This window comes from Coenobita brevimanus, chromosome 48 (genome assembly GCF_032717465.1).
Source record: "Coenobita brevimanus isolate Jiangsu-jjx chromosome 48, ASM3271746v2, whole genome shotgun sequence".
NCBI lineage: Eukaryota > Metazoa > Arthropoda > Malacostraca > Decapoda > Coenobitidae > Coenobita > Coenobita brevimanus.
In genome coordinates, this window is record NC_137001.1 from 474,698 (window position 1) to 501,136 (window position 26,439).

General features: G+C 42.5%; 1 protein-coding gene across 1 annotated transcript in view; it reads left to right on the top strand.

Annotated features, from left to right (window-relative positions):
- Positions 1–26,439, top strand: part of LOC145399244 (putative neural-cadherin 2) — a 135,049-nt gene that overhangs the window by 50,106 nt on the left and 58,504 nt on the right. Inside the window, exons 5-6 of the mRNA XM_080271932.1 lie at positions 18,284–18,421; positions 20,085–20,868. Coding sequence (XP_080128058.1) covers positions 18,284–18,421; positions 20,085–20,868 — 922 coding nt within the window. The remainder of the gene's footprint in view (positions 1–18,283; positions 18,422–20,084; positions 20,869–26,439) is intronic.

Here is a 26,439-nt window from a genome sequence, read left to right on the forward strand (position 1 = left end):
GCTTGTTCTAATGCTGTCCGCAACAAGGAGAGGGCCTACAAAAGGTACCGGAGCCAACCCACCCCTGAATCACATAATCTTTACGTTTCTGCCCGGAATCGTGCTAAGTCTGTTCTTCACTCTACTAAAAATAATTTCATCCATACTAAATGCTCTCAACTCTCCAACTCGAATTCTTCCCACTCCGTCTGGCACCTTGCCAAAAATCTTTCTAACAACTTAACCTCATCATCCTTCCCTCCTCTTTTCTACTCTGATGGTTCTGTAGCTATTTCTTCTACTGATAAAGCAGATCTTTTCGCACAGACTTTCTCCTCGAATTCCACCTTAGACGATTCCGGTGTTGTTCCTCCATCACTTCCCCCCTCTGACTTCCTCATGGCTGACATTAAAATTTCTTCAGTTGATGTATTTTCTGCAATCACTGGCCTCAGTACTAACAAGGCATATGGGCCTGATGGGGTCTCTCCTGTTGTTCTCAAGAACTGTGCTTCTGTGCATACACCCTGCCTAGGCAAACTCTTTCGCCTTTGTCTGTCAACTTGTACCTTTCTTTCTTGCTGGAAGTTTGCTCTCATTCAGCCAGTCCCAAAGAAGGGTGACCATTCCCAACCCTCTAACTATCTTCCAATTGCTTTAACGTCCTGTATTTTAAAAGTTTTCGAGTCAATTCTCAATAGAAAAATTTTAAAGCATCTTTCCTATCACAACCTTCTTTCCGATCGTCAGTACGGGTTCCGTCAGGGACACTCCACTGGCGATCTTCTCACCTACCTTTCAGACTCCTGGTCATCCTCCTTTCGGGACTTTCGTGAAAGCTTTGCCATTGCACTTGACATCTCAAAGGCTTTCGATCGAGTCTGGCATAAATCTTTAATTTCCAAACTGCCCTCCTACAGTTTCTATCCTTCTATCTGTGCCTTCATCGCTAGCTTCCTTTCTGGTCGTTCTATAGCCGCTGTTGTAGACGGCCATCGTTCTTCTCCTAGATCTGTCAACAGTGGTGTTCCTCAGGGCTCTGTCCTATCACCAACTCTCTTCCTTGTATTCATCAATGATCTTCTAAGCTGTACATCTAACCCTATCCACTCATACGCTCATGACTCCACCCTTCACCTTTCCATTCTGTTCCCGCAACGCCCATCTCAACAGTTACTTCAACAAACAAGGGATGAGGCTATGGCACACCTAATGTCTGACTTGGCTCGTATCTCTGACTGGGGTAAAAATAATATGGTTGTTTTTAATGCATCTAAGACTCAGTTCTTACACCTATCAACTCGACAAAATCTTCCACAGGTATACCCACTAATGTTTAATAATATTCAGCTTAATCCTGCATCATCCTTGAACATGCTTGGGGTTTCATTTACTCGGGACTTATCTTGGAAAGATCATATTACATCTCTTGTAAAATCTGCTTCCAAGAGATTGGGTGTGCTAAGCCGACTCCGTTCTTTCTTTACCCCTGCACAATTGTTGACTCTATACAGGGGTTTTACCCGCCCCTGTGTGGAGTACAACTCTCATGTGTGGGGAGGCTCCCCACATACAGCTCTTCTCAATAGGGTGGAGTCAAAGTCTTTTCGTCTCATTAACTCTCCTCCTCTTACTGACTCCCTTCAACCTCTGTCTCTTCGCCGCACTGTTGCATCTTTATCTCTTTTCTATCGCTACTTTAATGGTCACTGCTCCTCTGAACTGTCTGCTTGCATTCCTCCACCTCTACGACGGGCGCGTAGCACCCGTCTGGCAGCAAACTCTCATCCCTTTTCTGTCCAACTCTCTAATGCAAGAGTTAACCGTTACTCCCAGTCTTTCATTTATGCAACAGGTCAGCTCTGGAACTGTCTCCCTCTGTCTGTATTTCCTGCTGCCTATGATCTCCAGTCTTTCAAACGCAGTGTGTCCAGGCATCTCAAAATGATCGGATCTTGAATTTGGCTCTCTATTGTATTTTGTTTTTCTCTTGGAGGGAACTGTTATTGCGGGCTCATGGCCTTTGGTTCCTTCTTCCTCGCATTAAAAAAAAAAAAAAATGGTAGGTGACCAGGCTCAGAACATTACAGGATCATTATAAGTCATGAGGGACCAAGACCAGGGCAGGTCGCCAGGTGGTCACATCCATAGTAGGTAGCGAGGGGCTCGGGTCATGGTAGGTCGCAAGGGACCAGGACAGCAGTAGGTCACAAGTCACTGTTAATTGAGAGAGGAATAAGTACACTCGCCAGAGTAAAGCAGTGAAGACCACTGTCACCTTCATGGCAGGGCGTGAGAGAAGCAGAAGGGCAAAGGACAAGGTATATGTCCATCACTTTCCTCCTATCATCACCACGGTAGCTGGGTAGGCAGGGAGAGGGACCCCACCAACCCTCCACCGTCGTCACGATATGAATGGGTTGAGAGTAAGGGAGATGCGAGACAGCGGTCCTAGGAGGGATACTGGATATTTGACTGGGAGTGAAATGAGACCATACTGTGTAGCACAGCGGGCGTTCCCAAGAGCAGGTAGAGAGATGGTATGTGGTGCATATAATGTATATATATATATATATATATATATATATATATATATATATATATATATATATATATATCCATCCATCCATCATCCAATCTTTCCTTCCATCCTCTTCTGTCTTCCTTTACTTCATTCTTTCCTTGTCCTTCTGCCTATGGGTAACTATACACTTCCTCTTCTGTCTTTCTTTCCTTCGTTCTTTCCTCTTCCTTCTGCCTGTGGGTGACTCTACTGTACACTGAGTGACAAGCCAAATGGCTTCCTGTACACCAGGAAACCATTTACTACGCTGGGTGGTAACCATATAACCAAATTTTGGCGCCTGGTATTTTAGTGAATAATTATTGCGCTCCAATCGGATTGAACCGGTGAAGATTTATATCCAAGGGAAGTTTGGGGTTGATTGCTCATGTAATGCCACTCAGGGATGAGTGAGGCTGGTCACTCTCATCTTAAATGCCGGGACCAACTGCTTAGCCCCGGGCTTCTACGCTCCTCATGGGGCAATGTAGGATTGTATATATATATATATATATATATATATATATATGTATGTATACGCATTACGTACATACTGTACATACGTAGATAGATAAACATATACATATATTTTTATATGTATGTGAGTGTATGTAGTGTCCAACTTACATACTTTATAAGCATTCTTTCTTTTTTTTTTTCAAACCATATTTGACTTTCATGCTTTGTTATCGTTTCTTAGGTGTGTAGATTTGTCTCACCTTTTCAAATACCTCTCCAAGTGTGTCTAAAATGTATTATTTTTAAATAACCATGTCGCTGCTATAATCTTAGTAGACGTTGTTGGCACTGCTTTGTTGAGGGAGGCATGTAAGCCTTATGTCGTGAATGACCCCTTACTTATAAAGTGTCATGACTTGTTTGTGTTTGGGGCATATTTTGTAGTCAGTTTGTCAAGAGGAGAAAAAGTACAATATATTGAAGTGACAACAAAAAACAGTGGATGATAACGTTACAGTAGGTGAATTACAAATACTTTTCCTATAGGGCAGGACATCTGGACTCTGCTGTATATTTGCATATAATATTCTGCCTTGCACATCCCTTTTGAGCGGCTGGCACGCTGCTGTGTGGAGGGCTGTATTGAAGCTTACCCCTCTGTTATTGGTTGCCCTGCCTACCGCCCAGCAAATTCCCCTGGGTGGGATCCAATGTGTGACCCTTAGCATGGTGAGAGAGAGAGAGAGAGAGAGAGCACTTGGGAGCTACTACCGACCATCCACATATACATGTAACAAGGCTGTCCTCTCAGGATTGGTATTAGCGGGGATGTCCGGATGACCTGTCGGTGAGTGTGTGAAAGATGCTGACTTTTTAAACAAATTTGATATTTGATAATGAAAAGTTTGCTGCATATGGATCAAGTACGAAAATGCTGGAACTTCAGGGCCCGTCCGTTATCGCCCTTGGTTTGGTGTTGTGTGGGAGGATGAGTTTATGTGGGAATCGAATTCGCGTTTGGGACTGTAGACAAATTCTCTAGTTACTTACACCAGTCATTCGAAGGAGTGGCAGTATACAACTTCGACAAAGAACTCTATTGATTACCACGCGAAATACAGTTTAATTAATAACGTTGAAATGATCAAGAACTCCAGAACCCCTTTGAAGACTTTGCTGATCTTAGTTTTGGCGTTAGTTATATAGCTGCATCAGTAAACCAGAAGTTTTGGCTTGCTGACGATATAGCTGCTTCAGTAACTCAGCATTGACTCACCATCACATCTGTGTGTTCTTCACCAAACAGCTATCACTCGTCAACATGAGATCCCCCTCTGTTTAAGTGTACTGATACTATCCTTATGGTTTATTTATTGTACATAAACGGTACTCTCATTGTTTTACCTTTCAAACTCTATTCTCTGTCCTGCCCTTTTGTGGTTATATAAGTAACTTTCGGTCATTACTACCATGTGCTGTATATTCTCTCATGCCTGGTGGCCGTCTCACTCAGATATCTACCTTTACATATCTTGAGCATAATGTTCTCGAAGCTTTCCTAAATCTGCCTTAAGATTTCTGTTTTCAGATGAACTCCGAATTATCCCTTTCTTTTCATACCTCGCACAAAATACTCAAATTCTCTGATAATATTCGTGTATACTGTATGATTATCTTTTAATTTTCACATACGGATCTGCAAACTAAGAGTCACCATGGCAAAAATTAAAAGCATAGTAATCAGTTAATGACATATAATCGTATATTATTCATCAGCACACATAAACCCAGCGTCCTCGTGGCGCGTTCACCTTGATATTCCTAATAAGCTTCACGTCCCTGTGCCTCTGGAGGAGGCTAACGGGATTCCAAAAGCCGACCACCACACCACACCACACCACACCACACCGCACCACACCGCACCACACCACACCACACCGCACCACACCACACAACACCACACCACACCACACCACACCACACCACACCGCACCACACCACACCACACCTCACCGCACGTCTTAATATGTCCCTCTCTGCAGTACGTAGCCAGAGACACTCTATGCTGTCTCTTGTCCTCCCGTCTGTGCTTCCATCGTTGTCCTCACATCTCTCTCCTCTTCCCTTCATCCTCTTGCGTCCATTCTCCTGTTCTCTCAGTCCAGCTTTATTCTCTTAACATTCTGTACACTCCTCTCGTACTGTTGTTCTCCCATATTCTCTTTCATCTCTGTTCGCTCTCTTTCTAACACTGATAATCTAGTATCTGTGCATCTGCCTTATCACTCTCATTTTACCTTTCTTCTAGTTTTTGTGTATATACTTTTATCTTTCGTATCTTTTTCTGTTTCTTCAGTCCACTCTTTATATATTTCTCTCCACTCTTCCTTCATAACTGTTCTCTTACTACAGTACTGATCTTCCAATCTCCACTGACCTCATGCGTCATCTCTCTGTCCTTCTGACTCTCCTTTAACTAATGTTCTTCCATTTCATCTTTCACCTGTGTTTTCTTTTCCCAACACTTATTATCCAGCGTCATAATGCCGCTTCCCCATGAGCTCTTGACTTCCCCGCTTTTGTTCACTCACTCTGTCTTTCACATCTGCTCTCTGTATTCACATTCATGATCTTCCAGTTTTCACACATATGTCTTCTTCTATCCTCGCTCTTCACTCTTTTCTCTCGACTCTGTTCACTTGCTTCTACTCTCTCGTTCAGTCTCTGACTTCTGTTCTTTATATTCCCAACCCGGATCTTCCGGTCTCCACACATCAGCACTTTAGTCTGTCTCACATACCAACTTTTCCCTGCGCTTCACTGTTATTTCGCCATTATTCTCTTGCCGGGATTCGCATTCTCACACATTCCATGTCTGTTCTTTCAGCTCAGATTTCCCATCCTTGTTGTCTTCCTGTTGCCTTTGTTCTCATCTTCTCCCCTGCCTTGCTCACCTTTCCCTCACTGGCCACCACAGTCTCTCAATTTTTGCCCCACCCGCTTCGAGCCTCAGCACCAGAACTGTGGAAGCGGATGGAACGCTGACGAGAAGGCGTGAGGTACCCGAGCCTGCCAGGGATTATGTAAAGTCTGTGTGGCGTGAATTATATATATATATATATATATATATATATATATATATATATATATATAATATACCCTGAAACTAATACAAGTATATGCACCAACTTCTCAAAGCCCAGGTGAAGAAATAGAAACATTCTATGATGACATCTCCCAGATTATGGAAGAAGAAAAGACAACATATACTATACTTATGGGAGACTTCATTGCAAAAGTTGGAAAGTCGAAATATAGAAAAAGCATGTATGGGAAAATTTGGAGTGGGAGAAAGGAATGAAAGAGGCGAAATGCTGGTAAACTTTTCTGAAATGTTTAACATGAGAATAATGAACACATTCTTCCACAAAAGAACAAGGAGAAAGTGGACCTGGAGAAGCCCAAATGGAGAAACAAAGAATGAAATCGACTTCATTATAGCAGATAAGAATAACACGATCACAAATGTCACAGTTATCAACAAAGTAAATATAGGTAGTGATCATAGAATGGTGGGTTGCACAGCCAGATTCAATTTCAGAAGTGAAAGAAAGAAGATGATTAAAGATAAAAAGATATGCCCAGTAAAAGTCAATGAAAACAAATCAGCCTTTCAGTTGGAAATAAGGAACAGATTTCAGGCTTTAAGTAATGCTGAATGTGACATTGATGAGCTGAATGACAGACTGACACAAGTGCTAAGAGAATCAGCGGAGGTAGTAGGAAAACCTAATACAACCAAAACCAAGAAATATTCAGAAAAGACACTCGAGCTATGAGAAAACGAATGGAAATGAAAGTAAAAACAAAGAAAGACGAAATAGAACGAGCGGAATTAGATAAGTTTATCAACAAAAGACAAAGAGAAGAAAAAAAGAAAGAGAAACATGGATCAGATCAAAGAAACCATCAAAAATGGAAAAAGTTTGAAACAGGTCTGAAGTAAAATGACACTAGGAAAGCAACAAATGACGTCACTAAAAGACAAAAACGGTGAAATCATTAGATGCAGAGATAAGATGGTGAAGAGAGTTGAAGAATTTAACAGAGAACTGTATGCATAGTACCAACAACTAACTTTTCAGTTGACACAAGTGAAATACCTAAGGTAACACCAGATGATTCTCTCAAAAAATATGAAAAGAGGGAAGGGTCCGGGAGAAGATGGAATAGTAACAGATTTACTGTTGGATGCAGAAGTACAAAATAGGCTTGCTCACTTATTTACCCACTGTATAAAACAAGAAAATTCCCAAAACATGGTGTAATGTAATAGTTATTTTACTCTACAAAAAAGGTGACACGAAAGATCTTAGTAACTATCGACCCATTAGCTTATTATCAGTCATTTACAAACTCTTCACTAAAGTCCTTACGAACAGAATAACAACAATTTTGGAGGAAAACCAACCTTGTGAACAGGCAGGATTCCGAAGCGGGTATTCAACCACCGATCATCTACATTCAGTGAATCAGCTAATTGAGAAAACTACAGAATACTGTATAATTAACCACTGTGCTCAGGTTTTACTGATTACGAGAAGGCTTTTGATTCAGTGGAGCATATTGCAATTATAAATTCATTGCGAGAACAAGGAGTGAATGAGAACATTGTAAAACTGCTCGAAAACATATATAAAGAGGGAACTGCTACAGTTAAATTACATAAGGACTCAGAGAAAATTAAGATTGAGAAGGGCGTGCGTCAGGGAGATACAATTTCACCAAAATTATTTACAGCATGCCTAGAATTTTTTTCAGAAAGCTAGACTGGGAAAACAAAGGAGTGAACATTGACGGAGAAAAGCTAAACCATTTAAGATTTGCAGATGACATTGTCCTAATCTCAGAAACAGCGGAGGCATTGCAAGAAATGTTAAATGATCTGAGCAGAGAAAGTCTGAAAGTAGGACTGAAGATGTCTATCTATCTATCTATGTATAGCCCGACGCCCTAATCCCGCAAAGGGTGGCCACAGACAAAACGCCTCCAAGTCGCTCTGTCACCCACCATTTGACTACCCTTCCCCCAACTCACCCCCCCCCTCCCTCATATTCCTCTCAACTCCATCCCTCCACCTCATCCTCGGTCTACCCCTCCCTCTCCCTCCCTCCACCTCACCTACATACACCCTCTTAGGCAGTCTTTCGTTCTCCATTCTCTTCACATGTCCAAACCACCTCAGTGTATTTCTCCTAATCTTCTCAACCACATCCACATCTACCCCACAACGTTCCTTCACTGCTTCATTCGTCAACCTGTCCATGTCACTCCACATGCTCCTCTCAAGTAGTTCATTTCCACTGCTCTCACTCTTGACTTGTTCCCCTCTTGCAAGGTCCACGCCTCGCTTCCAAACGTCAGGGTAGGGATCACAATACTATCATGCAGTGACTTCTTAACATCCATACTCACCTCCTTATTTCTCATCACTGCTTTCAGTGAACCAACAACCTTCCTTCCCTGTTGTACCCTTTCACGCACTTCATCCCCCAAAGTTCCATCCTTACTCATCACACTACCCAAGTACTTGATTGCACTCACTTTCTCCATATCCTCACCATCCAACCTCATTGTACATTCTGTGGCTTCATTCCTCTCAAACACCATAACTTTACTCATGTTTACATTAACTTTCAGCTTCCTCCTCCTACACACTGTCCCAAATTCATTCACTAAACCTTGCAACCCCCGTTCATCTTCATTCAACAACACTGTATCATCAGCAAACAGCAACACCGAAATCTTCCAAATCTCACCCTCATTCATTAGAGCCACCCCCACATCCACTGCCCTACCTTGCACCTCCTTTACAACCCCATCCATGTATATATTAAACAGCCATGGAGACATCAAACAACCCTGTTTCAGTCCTACATTGAGATCAAAGAACTCACTCAGCTCACCATCCACTCACACCGTAGCCCTAGCTCCTTCGTACATACTCTTCACAGCACTCAACAATTTCCCCTCCACTCCATATATCCTTAATACCTTCCACATACCTTGCCTATCTATTCTGTCATAAGCTTTCTCCAAGTCCATGAAGGCAGCATACACTTTCTTTCCCTTTTCTAGATATTTCTTCACAAACATCTTAGAACAAATATCTGATCTACACACCCTCTTCCTTTCCTAAATCCCCCTTGTTCTTCTCCAACTAGCTCCACTGTCATATGCCTAACCCTGTCAATGAGTATTTTACCATATATTTTACCAGTCACACTAAGAAGGCAAATACCCCTATGGTTACCACATACTTCTCTCTCCCCTTTTCCTTTGTATAAAGGAACAATTATACCTGATTTCCAGTCCTCTGGAACCCTTCCCTCTTTCCAAGCCAATCTACACAACTTCCATATCCACTCACTCCACAACAATCTCACCCCCATACCTCAGCATTTCCCTACACACTCCATCAATTCCTGGGGCCTTTCCCAACTTGATCTCCTTCATTGCTTCCACTACTTCCGCCCTACTGATCTCTTCCTCCCTCCTCTCATCTCTTCTTCTCCCAGCATTCCCCAACCACTTATACTCGCACTGCTCTCACTCTCTACATTCGACAAATCCTCAAAGTGCTCCTTTCATCTCCTCAATTTCTCTCTCTTCTCCACCAACAATCTGTTATTCCTATCTTTCACTCCCCTACTATTTCCCCTTTCACACTGCCTTACTTTCTTTACCTCCTTCCAAAACAATTTCTTACTCTCCCTCCATTTCACACTCAGATTTCTCCCAAACTCATCATTCACTTTTCTTCTTACTCTCTTTCACCAGTCTCTTCACCTCCCTTCTCCTGCTCACATATACCTCTCTCTTCTCTCTCTCATCTTTTCCCCACCTCCACTCGCTAACCATTCACTATATGCCTTCTTCTTTTGTTCCACAGCTCGTTTCACCTCATCATTCCACCATGCTGTCCCTTGCACACCCTTGCATCTCCTCCTCACTCCACAAACCACCTCACACTCTGCGCCTATCTCTTCCGTAAATATCTTACATACGTCTTCCACCTCTTCCATCTGCTCTAGCTCATACCTTCCCAATCTTTCTTCCACTGTGCTCTTATACTCTGCCACTTTCTCACTATCTTGCAAAATCTCCACTCTTCTCACAGGAGTTGTTTCCTCCTGTCTTCCCCTTTGTCTCCTCAGCCACTTTCTTTGCACCTTTACCTTAGCCATCTCTAGGTGATGGTCCGAGACTCCATTCCCCCCACCCTCTCCACACTCTTGCATCCAACACTTGTCTTCTCATTCGCTCATCCACACACGTAGTCTATCATTGCCTTTCGTCCAACAAGATCACCATCCATCCTCCTCATTATTCTCCATGTATACCGGTGGATCATCTTATGCCGAAAGTAGGTGTTGGCTATTGCCAACTCCATACCAGCACAGATGTCCACCAAAGCACTACCATTCCCATCTACTTCAGCTGGCACACCCCACTGACCAACCACTCCATCCACTCGTACATTCCCAACTTTGCCATTCATGTCTCCAATCAAAAGCACCCTCTCGCTCCTCTCAGATTTGTCCATACATGCTTCTACTCTCGCCCAAAACTCATCTTTCACTCTTGCCACTCGGTCCTCTGTCGGAGCATACACACATACAATTGCCCACGCTTGTATACCTACTTTCATCCTCACCCATACAATCCTTGCACCCACTGTTCCATACTCTCTTATATTCTCCTTCCAGTTCTTGCTTATCATCAGACATACTCTCTCTCTTGCCCTCTCATTCTCATTGACTCCCGCACATAAACCTACACCATATTCCCATTCTCTCACCCTTTCACCTTTCCATTTAGTTTCAGTCAATCCACATATATCCACTCTTGCATCCTCAAGCACCTGAACAATCTCTCTCTCTTTCACTTCATCATTCACTCCTCTCACATCCCCACCCTTAGAATGTCCTTTATCCATTCCTTAGTCGTCAACGTATGGTCCGTCCTGGTCCGAGGCACTTTATTCGCTTGTTTAACTAGTTCTTTTTACGGAGTGGGGCAGTAACCCACGATCAACCATTTTAGTCGCCTCGTACGACAAGCAGGGATACTTGGGGAGTATCCTTTGAACTCCCTTACTCCCCAGGGTGGTACCAGAGTAAAACTAATGTTTAATCCACAAACACCAAAGAGCGTCATCAGAATAAGCGATGAAATTCTTGAAGAAGTTGAGGAGTACAACTACTTGGGACAAATACTAAAATTAACGAAAGATCATGATAGCGAAATAAATAGACGCATTACAATTGGATGGAAAGCTTTCGGTAAACATAGAGACATTATGAAAAGTACAGGTAGCTTGCCAGTTTGTATGAAGCGAAAAGTATACAACGAATGTGTAATTCCAGCTATGACGTATGATTGTGAGACTTGGAAACTGATAAAATCAATGGTAAATAAATTAAATCGTTCTCAGAGAGCAATGGAAAGGTCAATGTTGGGAATATCTTTACGAGACAGGAAAAGAGCAGACTAAAGTCAAAGATATTATAGAAGTTATAAAAGAACAGAAATGGAGGTTGTCAAGCCATATAACAAGAATAAGGGATAACCGATGGAGCAAGAGGCTGACTGACTGGACACCAAGAGATTGTAAGCGTAGCAGAAAAAGGCCAGACACGAGATGGAGAGATGAGATTGAGAAATTTGTTGGGAAAACGTGGCAAAGATTGGCTCAGTCAAGGAATTCGTGGATAAGGTTGGGGAAGGCCTTTGTTCAGCAGTTATGGCTGATGATGGTGATGATGATGATATCTGTCTATCTATCTATCTATCTGTATCTATATCTATATTTATATCTATCTATCTATCTATCTATCTATCTATATGAGATTTTAAAGTGGATCCGGCACTGGATGCAGGAATAAGCAAATAATTTTATAGATGTTGGTGGAGACTGCACTCCCTGATTCTGTGTAACAGGGCATACTAATATAGTAGAATTAACTAATTATGTGGGGCCTAAAAGAAGCCGTCAGGTAGGAACGAGGAATTACGCAGTTGATCATAAATATTATTGGTGTTGAAACCCAAGTATGTACTCTGTGACTGCTTTCTAGTTAAAATAAATTATTTCTTTCTGTTGATATTTCGGCCTGGCCCCCCTAGAAACGAAGAGACGTGTGGTCTGTTTATCTTTGTAACTTTGAACACACACACACACACACACACACACACACACACACACACACACACACACACACACACACACACACACACACGTGCGCGCACCTCAGTCAAAACAGCACTTCCGCATTAGTTTGTTCACACACACACACACACACACACACACACACACACACACACACACACACACACACACACACACACACACACACACACACACACACACACACACTCGTGGGCGCGCCTCAATCAAAACAGCACTTCCGCTTGGGAAGCAAGTGTGATCGTAATAAAATCAGCTATAATTGGCAGTACATGAATAGCAACGATATCCTTGGAAGTTTTGTAGGTAGCGTGAGTGGCTTTGTAACACCTGTTGCAGTGTATTTTGTATATTACACATTATTATTCTCTCTTCTGCCAACTGTGTCATCTTAATATTAACATCACTGGCATCAGTAACATACAGGAGGATGTTGAGGTGTAATGTGCAGAATAAATTGCCATGACAGAGATGTTACAAATTCTCCTGTGACATGTGGATAAAATATGACTCTTACGGAATAACAGGATCTGCATCTGGCCTCCTGGAGCCTAGTAAAGTAGTTACTAAAATCCGTACTATGCCCTTTAGTTCAAAAGGTCTATCACAGAGCTGAATAAAATTGCGCGGTGACAGCAAGAATATACTGCCCCCAAAAATGACCCGGAGTTGATGATACAGATGGAACTATCACTCATTCCCCTAAACCCAAACACACCCACCTTGAACCCGCTCATTTGGCTGCGTCTCTCATGCTCGTTTACCTTTTGCTCCCAAACATAGCAGTCTTCCCTTTATTACATTCTTCCTACCTTCTGACGATTTTACTCAAGTTAAGTTCGAAAGACTAAAAACTCGTCCGGAGATGGAAAACCTGAAAACAAAAATTACTTCCTGGTGATCACCGGCGTTAATCGTCTCTACACACAACGCTCCAAGACCCAAACCAACTCAGCCACGACTCCCCTTTATTTTTGCTACCTACAGGCGATTTTTTTAAATTTTAGCAAGGATACTTATCAAGGAACGGGTTAGCGATAGATGATTCTAACCTATCGTTCTAAGAGTCTATCCAAAAACTGAATGAAATCGTCTGAATGCTTTATCTAACACCTACAGTCCTGCAGATCAGAAGTCTTCCTCAGCTAAATGAAATTGTCTGGAGAGCAATAGTAATGTGGAAATGACGCTGTCTATCAGGAGGAGTTAAATGATTTTGCAGCCGGCCCCCCAGACCTCAAACTAACCCACTCAGTTCACCACACCCCTTTCACAGCACTTCTTCGTTGCTAGCACTGTATTCTTCAGTTAAAATTCTCAGACCTTGATCTGTACCACTCATTTCTACAGTTCATTCATCTTAACTTGGCGGAGGGTTTCGTCCATTTGCAGCTTATTCCATGTACCTCAGTGGCAGATTAAGACAGTATATGGCTGCTCATTCCTTCCACAGCACTTCATCATTGCTAGCACCTTATTCTTGTTTTAAATCTCTCGTAGGTGGTCAGTGACACAGTAGGACTAAGTTACGACGTCTCATTCTTTCCACAGCATTTCTTCGTCACTAGCACTGTGTGCTAGTATTAATATCTTGCTGTTAATGAAAGAATAAATATACGACATCCCCACATCCTTCCCACAGGACTTCCTCTTTACTAGCACCCTAATCTTGTTTTATTCTTTACACAGCTCAGTGGCCGGTTTTGTCGTCTTTTTGCAACTTGTTTCCCTTATTGCAGTGGCAGAATAAGACAGTGCATGGGTCGTACATGCTTACTTCTGCACTTCTTTGTTACTAGCACCGTATTTTAGTGTTATTTTGGTAATAGCTCAGTGGCAGAATAAGGCATAGCTAAGTCCCTACCTTCATTTCACAGCACATCTTCATTACTAGCACCATTTCAGTCATAGAATAAGACTGTGCTTCGTCCCTAAATCCTTTCCACAACACTTCTTGGTTACTAGCACCATACTCTATTGTTGCTCCCTTGATACCGTTCAGCATGAAAGTTGGAGCGTTGGCAATTTTAGGCCAAGTTAAAGTGAAGGGAGTGCAGGTCAGCCATGCACCCACCTGGTACTCGCTCACTTGGCCTCGTCTAACTCTAGGTTTTTTGAACGGACTCAAAATCGTGTATATAAAGGATCTTGACCCATTCATAAGGTGTACAAGTTTTTTATAACATTTAACTTTTATCAAATCACTTTTTTTTTTTTGCTCAATATTCAGTCTAATTTGGCTGAATACTAACGTCCCTAATTAGTTCCTACGATAACACTTAAGGATTATCATACCATTTTATTTTTCGTTTATCCCCTATGTAATATATACTCAATGTGGTTTGGCTGTGAAGTGTATGGCGTGTGTGTGAGTGAAGTCATGCATCTTTACAAGCCATCTTATACACAGGTTAAGCGTAGGAGGGTTCAAGAACGACAGGTTAAGCTTAGGAGAGTTTAGGAAGGACAGGTTAAGCATAGGAGAGTTTAGGAAGGACAGGTTAAGCATAGGAGAGTTTAGGAAGGACAGGTTAAGCGTAGGAGTGTTTAGGAAGGACAGGTTAAGCGTAGGAGAGTTTAGGAAGGACAGGTTAAGCGTAGGAGAGTTCAGGAAGGACAGGTTAAGCGTAGGAGAGTTTAAGAAGGACAGGTTAAGCGCAGGAAAGTTTAGGAAAGACAGGTTAAGCGTAGGAGAGTTCAGGAAGGACAGGTTAAGCGTAAGAGAGTTTATAAATTCAGTCCCTCGGTCGTAATACCTGACTGTCACAAATCCCTTTACCGCCGCCGCCGACTCTTTCATTCTACATTTCTAGTCCAGGGGCGCCTTTCACGATTTCCACGCTGATGTGCCAGGCATTTTTGTGTACGAATTTATTTTCCTGATTCCGTGAGGTTTTTCCCTCTTATGATTCGGTGATTTGTCAATATCGTACAGGAACACTAGGATTATTTTTACGAACTCTCATGATTCCGTGATTTTCTCCTCTGTTGATTCGGCGATTAATGAATATTGTACAGGAACACTACCGGTGGTATTACATTTACGTATTTATTCTCAGGTTTCCGTGAGCTTTTCCCCCTCTGTTGATTTAGTTATTTGTGAATATTGTACAGGAAAACTACGAATAGTATTATTTTCCATTATTCCCTGAGTTTCTTTCATTCGGATTTTGTGGATATTGTACGGGAATACTAGTATTATTTTTAAGAATTAAGTTTCATGATTCCGTGATTTTCTTTCCTCTGTTGCATCGGCGATTTGTGAATACCGTACAGGAACACCAGTATTTTTTTACAGATTTATTTTGGCCATATGGAGAGGATGGAGGGTGAAAGACTGACGAAGAGAGTGTATGTGAGTGAGGTGGAGGGGGGAAGAGGGAGGGGGAGGCCGAGGATGAGATGGCGGGATGGGGTGGAGAGGTATATGAGAGAGGGGGGTGTGAGTTGGGAGCAGGGCAGTGAAATGGCGGGGGACAGGGCGACTTGGAGGCGATTTGTTTGTGGCCACCCCAAACGGGATTGAGGCGTCTGGCAATAGATAGACAGATAGATAGATTTCCAGGATTCTGTGATCATTTTTCCCTCTGTTGATTCGGCGATTTATGAATATTGTACAGGGACGCTAGTTTTATTTTATAGGGAGATGAGGTTTATTTCTTGCCTCGGACTCCAATATTATGCTTGTCTCTCAGCTGGACGATGTTATGCACGTCTTCACAAGCCATCCAGAGCCGTTTACTTCCTCCCCCATGCCCAGTACACCTCCCCACACCTTACAAACAGTGTTCTTACCTGTGATGCTTTGTACTGAATTCTGTGTGTGAAGCTTTAACCCCCCCTCTCTCTCTCTCTCTCTCTCTCTCTCTCTCTCTCTCTCTCTCTCTCTCTCTCTCTCTCTCTCTCTCTCTCTCACACACACACACACACACCGCTCGCTGGTGCAGTGGTAACGTTCTCGCTTGCCATCTGGTAGACGGGAGTTCGCGCCTCGCTCAGGTTGCGAAAAGTTTCACTGACGAAGTGGGTGGTTACTGTCCCCCTTGAGCAAGGGGATGGGTGTGTGCGTGTGTGAAGGTCACAGCCTTGCCCTTAGATCGGACTATATGAGCTCTCAGCTCCCTTCCGGGAGGGTAAAAGCTGACGATCACGACCATCGAGTGATCCTGACCGACCCGGTGAATTACACCGTCATGCACTCCTATCCAGTCTCACAGTCAACTCACCATGCATCTCAGTAACCCAGCCTCACCTTTGACCCAGTGTGTCTGACGGAGTATTTAGGTATCTTGTTCTAGACCTTCTCCACGAAACTCCGAAATCTGGAGCAGAGAAGAAACGCTCCTGAAGCTACGCGTGGCATAAAATCACTTCAAACATAGCGCCCAGGAACTTGAAAAAAAAAAAAAAAAAAATTGAAGAGCATTGGTCTTGCGGTAATAGGGCTGACCCACAATCTCGCCTTGTAATTACTGCCGCTTGGTGTCTCCTGTCAGAGCCTGGCACGGTCAGGTTTCCCAGTCGTCTCTTTGATCCCCGTCATTGCCAGCTTTTCATTTACCTAATAACTTACCCACTTGCGTTCGTGTGCTTGCCCATGTAAGGAGGTTAATTCTGCCTGTACACCATAACGTTTATGGTAGTTACGCTGGGTGGTTGTATCAGTGTTATCGTTGTTAGATATGCTGGTGTTGGTAGTCGTCGTTGTTAGTTACCCGTGGTGTTTGTATCAGTGTTATCATTGTTAGTTACCCGTGGTGTTTGTACCAGTGTTATCATTGTTAGATACCCGTGGTGTTTGTATCAGTGTTATCATTGTTAGTTACCCGTGGTGTTTGTACCAGTGTTATCATTGTTAGTTACCCGTGGTGTTTGTATCAGTGTTATCATTGTTAGTTACCCGTGGTGTTTGTATCAGTGTTATCATTGTTAGTTACCCGTGGTGTTTGTATCAGTGTTATCGTTGTTAGTTACCCGTGGTGTTTGTATCAGTGTTATCATTGTTAGTTACCCGTGGTGTTTGTATCAGTGTCATCATTGTTAGTTACCCGTGGTGTTTGTATCAGTGTTATCATTGTTAGTTACCCGTGGTGTTTGTATCAGTGTCATCATTGTTAGTTACCCGTGGTGTTTGTATCAGTGTCATCATTGTTAGTTACCCGTGGTGTTTGTACCAGTGTTATCATTGTTAGTTACCCGTGGTGTTTGTATCAGTGTCGTCATTGTTAGTTACCCGTGGTGTTTGTATCAGTGTCATCATTGTTAGTTACCCGTGGTATTTGTATCAGTGTCACCATTTTTTGTTTTTCTGTTGGGTGCTTGTATCAGTGTCATCATTTTTGTGTATTATATTATGATACCAGGGGTAATTTTTATTAATGTCATCAGATATTTTTAGTCATCCCCTGTATTATATCAGTATCACCTATGATTCTGGTAAGTGCCACTTCATATATAATGTTAATGTCACAACTTCTGCTGTCAGTGTCATTAATTTTCCTATTCACACACACACACACACACACACACACACACACACACACACACACACACACACACACACACACACACACACACACACACACACACACACACACACACACACGCACACACACACACACACACACACACACACACACACACACACACACACACACACACACACACACACACACACACACACACACACACACACACACAAAATCCAGTGTTTATGAGGAATGACTCACTCCAACTCATTAAACTTTATAGTTTTTTACCGTTGCCTCTCACAGTGAAGAGCCTCTTTGAATCCTTTGATCCTTGCATTTGCGAATCTTCACGCGTCTGATAAGATAAACACTTCAGTTCCATGCTTGGTACTGTTTGATATCCCTTCCTCACTGAGAATAACTTTCAGAGAATCCAGTGTGAAGCCATCACTAACTCCGAGAATGCGGTGTAAAGCCATGAATAGCTTTCTTTGGAAGTCCAGATCCTTGAATAACCTGCTTCAATACCTGATGTGAAGTGCCCCGCCTGTCTGCTCTCAGGTGGTGGCGGAGGACCAAGACTTCACGGACCACCACGGGCTGCTGTACACGGTGCGAGGTGACGGTGTGGACGGGTATGCCCCTGGCGATGCATTCTTTACCATCAACTCACTCACAGGCGAACTCATCCAGCTCAGAGTAAGTTGAAATAGAATATTTAACTGTAAGATGTCAGGTACCAGATTCCGTAATGCCTCAGTTATCTCTTACTTCTCTGCCCGTCATCCTTTAAACAGTCTTCCACTGCATTTTTTTCATTTAGTACTTAGTGTGTCTCTCTTCATTCTCCCATCAGAATTGCTTTCATACACTTTTCTTTGTGAGCTATGCATTCTTCATTCTTTCCATATGTTGAGGCACTCACAGTACTTTTTCCTAACTAAATCTGTTACTTCCATCTGTATAATGTTTTTTAGTCCATCTATCTGTTTACGTCCCTCCACATGCTCTCTTTAGGTTAAGAAAGCATTTTTACTGTTCTCAGTCAAGGCTCTTGTCAGTATCATTGTTCACTTTTCACATCCGCAATTCAGCATTGTCACCAACATACTGTTGAAGAGGGATTGCTTTAATTACCTGGTCACTCTATCAGACTTCCTCTTTTAAATAGACTTCCAGGGTTATCAGTCTCCATCACACACTTATCACTGAACCGTTCAGTTTACAGAATATCTCTAGTTATCAGTGCCTCTGTCATAAATGACATAATGACTGCTTTTTCTCGCATTTATTTTGAAATTTCTCTGCCTTTGCACCCTCCTAAATTTACAAAGCAAGGTCTTCAACATTCATTCCTCATTGCCAGCATCACCTACATATAGAATGGTATTAAATTCTTCCTCCCCTTTTTAAGATTCGAGGTGCATCACCTCCTTCCCTCCCCTGTGCCCACTACCCTCTCCCTTACTTTCCATATTACTTCATCAATACACAGATCCAGCAACAAGGAGACATCGCACACCTCCATATCAGACCTAACCTTAGATCGCATTTCTCAGTAAACTTTCCATTATCATTTATTATTGCCTTTGCTCCATTGTGTGCATTATTTATGGCATTCGGCAGTCTGCTACTTGCTGCATAGATTCTTATTCCTTTTCACAAAGCATATACCTTTTTTTTTTTTTTATCCTGTTATAAGTCTCTAATAGATTCATGGATGTTACATGTAGCTTCCTGCTCATGCTTATATACTGTAATAACTCATTCCTAAAAAGAGAAAAAAAATAAGGTCCACACATCCTTACCCATTGCCAGCCTCACCCCTTTCTCCTCTTGGCTAGTCTCTTCATCAGTCATCATTCTTTCACACACATTCCCCTACTGCACTGAACAGATTAGTACCACTGTAATTTACATACTTTCTTCTATCCTCTCCTTCCTATTATATAACGATATAATTTTATCTTCCTTTCTGTTATAAAGCACCCTTTCTTGTTCCTATGATATTTTAAAAACTGCAACCAGGCGACTACAGTCTCTCGCCAGTATTTTAACATTTCGTCAAATTTCGTGTACATTAGGAAGCATCCCCATCCCAAGTTTCATCAAGATTGCCACCTCTTGCATAAGTGGCTTTTCATATCATTTCTGGCATTCATCGAAAATGCGAGCACAGCCTCCATTACACACTGATAAGATTTTGTTTTGTTTTAGATTCTTTATGTAATTAGCCTTGTCCATTTATCTTTACTGTGTTTAGTCCTATCCAAAGTTCATTTAGTTTCTTCCTCTTTCCACTTCAGTCAATGTGAAACATATAGTACTTATTTCAAGATGTGCCCTTTGCTTTTCCCTGCAGGCGCTGGATCGCGACCCGCCGCGAGGTAAGGCGGTGTGGAAGGTGCGGGTGCAGGTGAGGGACGGGCAGGCGCTGTGGAGCCGCCAGGCCATGCAACGCTACCTGGCTAACAAGGCCAAGGCCACAAACACCACCACTACACACCATAACACTAGGCAACAGAGAAGAACAGCGCGTGACTTTGTGTTCAGTGCAAACAGTGGAAGGAAATCATATGGTGTGTATGGCATGAGGAAGAGATACGGCTGGACTAAAAGGAAGCACGTGTTATTAACAAGAAATGAAACATACACTGGAAGAGAAAATCAACACAGTAAGCTCGCAACTAAGAGCCCAGATGGAGTCCTCCGTGGCCAGGCCATAGCAAGTGTGAACAAAGAGGCCACCCAGCTGGAGTATGGTGTTGAGGCCAACCCGAGGGGCCAGAGGGCCAGGAGGTCAGGTGAAGGAAAAAGGAGATTTAGCGAGAGTGTGGAGGAGAACAAGAATGAGGAGGAAGCGAAAAACTTTATGAAATGGGCATCGGAAGATCAGGATGGGGAGGAAGCGAGGATCTTCAGGGAGTGGGTGGGGGATGAACAACGTGACTTATGTGGAGGCAACGTAACTGAGCCCGAGGGTGGACGTCAGGCTGGGGCAGGTCGGGGCTTGCATGGCCTTGGTGGATCGCTGGTACACGTAGCCGAGACGGAGGTCACCATCAGAGTGAAGGACGTCAACGACAACCCACCCGTCTTCCCCAACACAACCATGTTTGGTCTGGTGCAGGAGAACGGACCCATCGGTGAGTTGCCATATGGAGGGACAGTTTTACTCATGGATATCGGTGAGTAAATCCTGAGCCGTGATTCAGTAGGTAACTGATCATTCGTCAGAATCACTCACGATTTATGGTAAGTTAGCTCTGTATCTTTGGAAAAATAATCTTAAGTATATTTAACTTAAGGGTCTTCTAAGCTACTATATATTTTAGGGTGGTAAATCAGATGAAGAGATATTATAGGTGTGCAGTGTGTGAAGAATGGTGAAGGAAGGGTACGGTAGTGGTGAACAGTGAGGATATTAAAGATGCATGGAGAGAGCATTATAGCCGGTTGTTATTTGAGGAGTTTGACTGGGACAGGGAAGGTTTGGAGCCAGCAGATCTACAGTAGTGCTTGGCCCTTGGAGTTTGATTGACGTTGCTACTGTGAGTGAGACAATAGGCAGGATGCAGGTAGGGAAGACAGCAGGTGTGTCTGGGTTGACTGCTAATATGTTGAAGGCCTCAGGAGATATAGGAGTGAGGTTAGTCACTGACCTGACAAGTATGATTATATATGAGTGTGTTGTCCCAGATGATTGGTTGAAGAGTGTAATTGTAAATGTGTACAAGGAGAAGGGTGATGCCCTGGAAAGAGGAAATTATAGAGGTATAAATCTTTTAAATCAGATAATGAAGGTAATGGAGAGAGTTCAAGAAGGTATGATTAGAGGAGTGAATATTGATGAGATGCAATTTGGGTTTATGCACCACTGATGCCATATTCATTGTTCGACAGCATCAGCAAAAATATAGAGGAAAGAAAGGGGAACTGTACTTTGTTTTTGTTGATTTGGAGAAGGCCTTTGACAGAGTCCCTAGAGAGGTGGTGAAGTGGGCAATGAGAAAGCTTGGGATGGAGGAGTGGCTGGTTAGGGAGGTTATGGCCATGTATGTGAGTGCTCGCACCCGGGTAAGAGTGAATGGAGATTTGAGTGATGAGTTTTCCGTGAATGTTGGTGTGCATCAGGGGTCAGTTTTGAGTCCCTTGGTGTTTATCATGGTACTTGAAGCCCTCGCACGTGACTTCTGAAATGGACTTCCGTGGGAGATGTTGTATGCTGATGATTTGTTGTTGACTGCGGAGAGTGAAAGGGAGGTGGCATTCAACAACTTACAATCTACTCCATATATTCTTAATACTTACCACAGTCCTTGTCTATTCACTCTGTCATATGCTTTCTCCAAATCCATGAAGGCCGCATACAACTTCTTTCCCTTCTCTAGAAACTTTTTCACTAAAGATCAAAGAATGAATATATGACCTAAACAACCTCTTCCTTTCCTAAAACCCCCCTTTCTTCTCCAACTAATTCCTCTGTTATTTCCCTAACTCTGTCAGTAAGTATCCTACCATATGCTTTTCCTATTACTCTAAGAAGACAAATGCCCTCATGATTACCACATACTTCTTTTTCCCCTTTTTCCTTTGTACAGGGGAATAATTATACTTGACTTCCAATCATCCGGGACTCATCCTTCCTCCCAGGCCAATCTGCATATCTTCCACACCCATTCTACTACAATCTCTCCCCCATGCTTCAGCATGTCACCACTTACTCCATCATTTCATGAGGCTTTCCCCATTTGAACTTTCTTCATCATTTCCACAACTTCCATCCTACTGATTTCTTCTTCTCTTCTCACATCCCTCCGTCTCTCAGCCATTCCCCAGCCACTTATACCGCATTACCTTCATTCTCTATGTTCAACATTTCGTTAAAGTGTTCTCTCCATCTGCTCACTTTTTCTCCCTTTCCACTGATAATCTACCATTTTTATATTTCACTCCCCGACTAACTTCTTTGGCACCCTGTCTAACTCTTCTTATCTCTTTCCAGAACATTTTTTTACATTCCCTCCACTTTACACTCAAGTTCCTTCCAAATTCCTAATGCACTCTCTTCGTACTCCTGCTAATCTTTTCACCTCTCACTTCCTCTCTACATACAACTCTCTCTTCCGTCTCTCAACTTCTTCCACGCCCCTGTTTCTTATCCACTCAATATATGCTTTCTTCTTTTGTGCCACAGCCTCTCTCACCTCTTCATTCCACCATGCTGTTCCCTGCACCCCTTTTCGTCTTCTCTTCACCCCACACACCACCTCACATGCTGCATAGATTTCTTCTGTGAATATCTTGCACACACCTTCCACGTCCCCCATCTGCTCCAATCCATATTTACCCAATCGCTCCTCCACTTCCCTTTTATATTCTGCCCTTTTTCCATCCTTTTGTAACCTTTCCACCTTCCTTGTATGAGCTACTTCCTCCTGTCCTTCTCTTTTTCCATTTCTTCATTTTGGTGGTCAGAGAGTCCACTTCCCCAGCCTCTATATGCTCTTGCATCTATTACATATATCCGCATATTTTCATGCACACATATATAATCAATTATTGACTTCTGTTCATTCAGTTCACCATCCACCCTTCTCATCATACGCCACGTATACCTGTGGATCATTTTGGGCCTGAAGAGGGTATTGGCTATCATCAACCCCTTTCCCGTCACAAATGTCCACTAAAGCACAGCCATTCTCATCCATATCTGCAGGCACACCCCACTCACCAACTATTCCATCCACCTTCACATTCCCTACTTTTCCATTCATGTCTCCAATCAAAAACACTCTTTCATTCCTTTCAAACTTTTCCATGCACACATCCACATTTGTCCAGAACTCTTCACTCACTCTGCTTGCACGATCTTGCATTGGCCCATACACGCACACAGTCACCCACATTTGTAGTTCAACTTTCAATCTTACCCATACAATCCTTGAGCCAACTGATCCATACTGTCTTATATTCTCCTTCTATCTGTTACACACAACAATACACACTCCTTCTATTGCCCTCTCATTCTCACCTACTCCCGTGCATATACCCCATCCATACTTCCATTCTCTCACATGCTCACCTCACCATTTAGTTTCAGTTAATCCACATACATCCACTTTTGCACCCTCACAGACCTGGACAATCTCTCTCTCTTTCACCTCATCATTCGCACCCCTTACATTCCATGTAGCTATCCGCACCATGTCCTTTGTTTGGTCCTTAGTCGTCACCTTTTGGTGAGTCCAGGTGTCTTGTTCGTATTTTTAGTTATTTGTTTTCCGGGGAGGGGCACTAACCCTCCACCAACCCACTTGTTGTCATGTAGGGAACACGTCCATTATCAAGAGAATAATTCGAGCATAACTCGTAAGCTCTGTGGGGAAAGTACAGTCGGTATCAGAAGTATTGTCGCCTCTTCTGCTTCTTTCCCCATGCAGTTTAAAAATCAGTGTGATGAAATCACAGCAACCAGAACTGATGACTTCATTTGGCCTGAGATCAGTGTCATAAGTGTCGTCTGCTGCATCTCCACCACACTGTTTTTCGAGGTCAGCGGAGAGACAGGCAGAAGAAATGACAGGAGTTATTATGCCGACTCTGCATAAGCTATTGTAATATGATTCACTGTACTCTGTATTTATTTTTTTTCTGGCTAGGCAATATAGCCATCATATATGTGTCTATGTATTCCACCAGGTTAACTGGACCAGTTGATGGACTTGCAGGACCGTCATCGAAATAATCTTATCATACATCAATCAATCAATCAATCAATCATTTCCTGTGGCACCCCACGGGATGCATAGGACCTCAATGAACTCTCTCCACCAATATTTGTCTCTTGCCATCTCCTTCAGGTCCCACCAACACTCCTCTCCTGCTTCTTTTTTCATTGTCCTCAACCAGGTTTCCCTCGGCCTACCTCTACCTCTTCTTCCTCTAGCAGTCCACTCCGGCACATCCTGTATTAAACTGCCTTCTTTTCTGTATATGTGCCCCATCCACTTCCAGCTAGACAGTCTCACATATTCATTAACTGGTTCCACTCTCGTAATATCCCTTACTCTTTCATTTGTAACTCTGTCTTGCCACTTTACCCCAAGAATCCTTCTCAGTATTTTATTCTCAAATCCTAATACTTTCTGATCTGTTGCAATTGTACTGTACCATGACTCATGCCCATAAATTAAAATTGGTCTAACCATGGACTTGTAAATTTTCACTTTAGTATGTACCGAAAGCATATTATTATTCCAAACAGATTTCAACATTCCAACAGCTCGCCAAGCCTGTCTAATCCTCTCCTCAGTTTCATTATTTAATGATCCATTAGATGATACAATCGTTCCCAGATATTTAAAGTTTTCTACATTCTTCACCACATTATTCCCAATTACACAATCGATTTGGTTCTCCACGTTCATATTAATAATTTCAGTCTTTCCACAATTTATTACCAATCCCACTTTTTCTCCTTCCTCCACCAGACAATCGAGCACCCTCTGCATCTCGTAAATACTTCCGCAAATCAGTACAATATCATCAGCATAGTCCAAATCCATCAGCTTCTTATTTTCTGTCCAGTTAATTCCTGCACCTGTTCTTACAACCTTTTTCATAACATAATCCATAACCAAAACAAACAACAATGGCGAAAGAACTCCTCCTTGAATCACTCCTGACCTAACTTGAAATGGATCACTCAAAGAACCACCCACCATTACCTTACAAAAAGTACCTTCATGCAGGCTTCTAATAATATTTACAAACTTTTCTGGTATACCATAGAATCTCATAATTTTCAACATAGCTCCACGTGAAACACTATCAAACGCCTTTTCAAAATCCACAAAACACATGTTAAGTGGCATTTTCATCTCATTAGCTTGTTGCATTAGATGCCTTACAATAAAAATCTGATCATTACAACCTCGACCCTTTCTAAATCCCGCTTGTTCTTCTCTTAAAATTTTATCAATTACTGGCTCTATTCTGTTCAACAAGATTTTGGAAAAGACTTTTGCAACTACAGGTGTCAAAGTTATCCCCCTCCAATTGCCATACACACTTAAATCTCCCTTTTTTGGTATTTTTATAATCACTCCATTTTTCCACTCTTCTGGAATTCCACCATTATCCCAAGCCACATTAAAAAGTTTCAAAAGCGCATTCATCAACTCGTCATTTTCCACCTTAAGCATTTCAGGGAATATTCCATCCTCACCTGGTGCCTTAAAATTCTTTAACTCCTTTATAGATTTTGCTACCTCTTCCAAAGTTATATCCCCTGTTTCTATCTGCAAATCTCTCTCGGCTGGCAAAATGTCCTCTTCAGCTGGGATTGGTCTATGTAGAACAGATTCAAAGTGCTCTTTCCATCTTCCTTTTATATCCAAATCTTTAGTCATCAAATTGCCATTTCTATCTCGTACAGGTATTTCCTTCCTTCTCCTTTCAGTCCCAGTTAACTCCTTTATGGCCTGATACGCTACTCTTGTGCTCTGACCGTCATTTTTACTTAATTTAATTTCTGTCTCTGTCGCCTTTTCATCATATAGTCTCCTCTTATCACGTCTAACGAGTCTTTTTACTTCAGAATGTAAACTCCAGTACTTTGCTCTAAGTACTTCAACTACCTGGCCATCAACATGTTGTTCTTCACTTCTTAACTTAGCCTCTTTCCTTTTCTGAATTACATTCCATGTTTCATC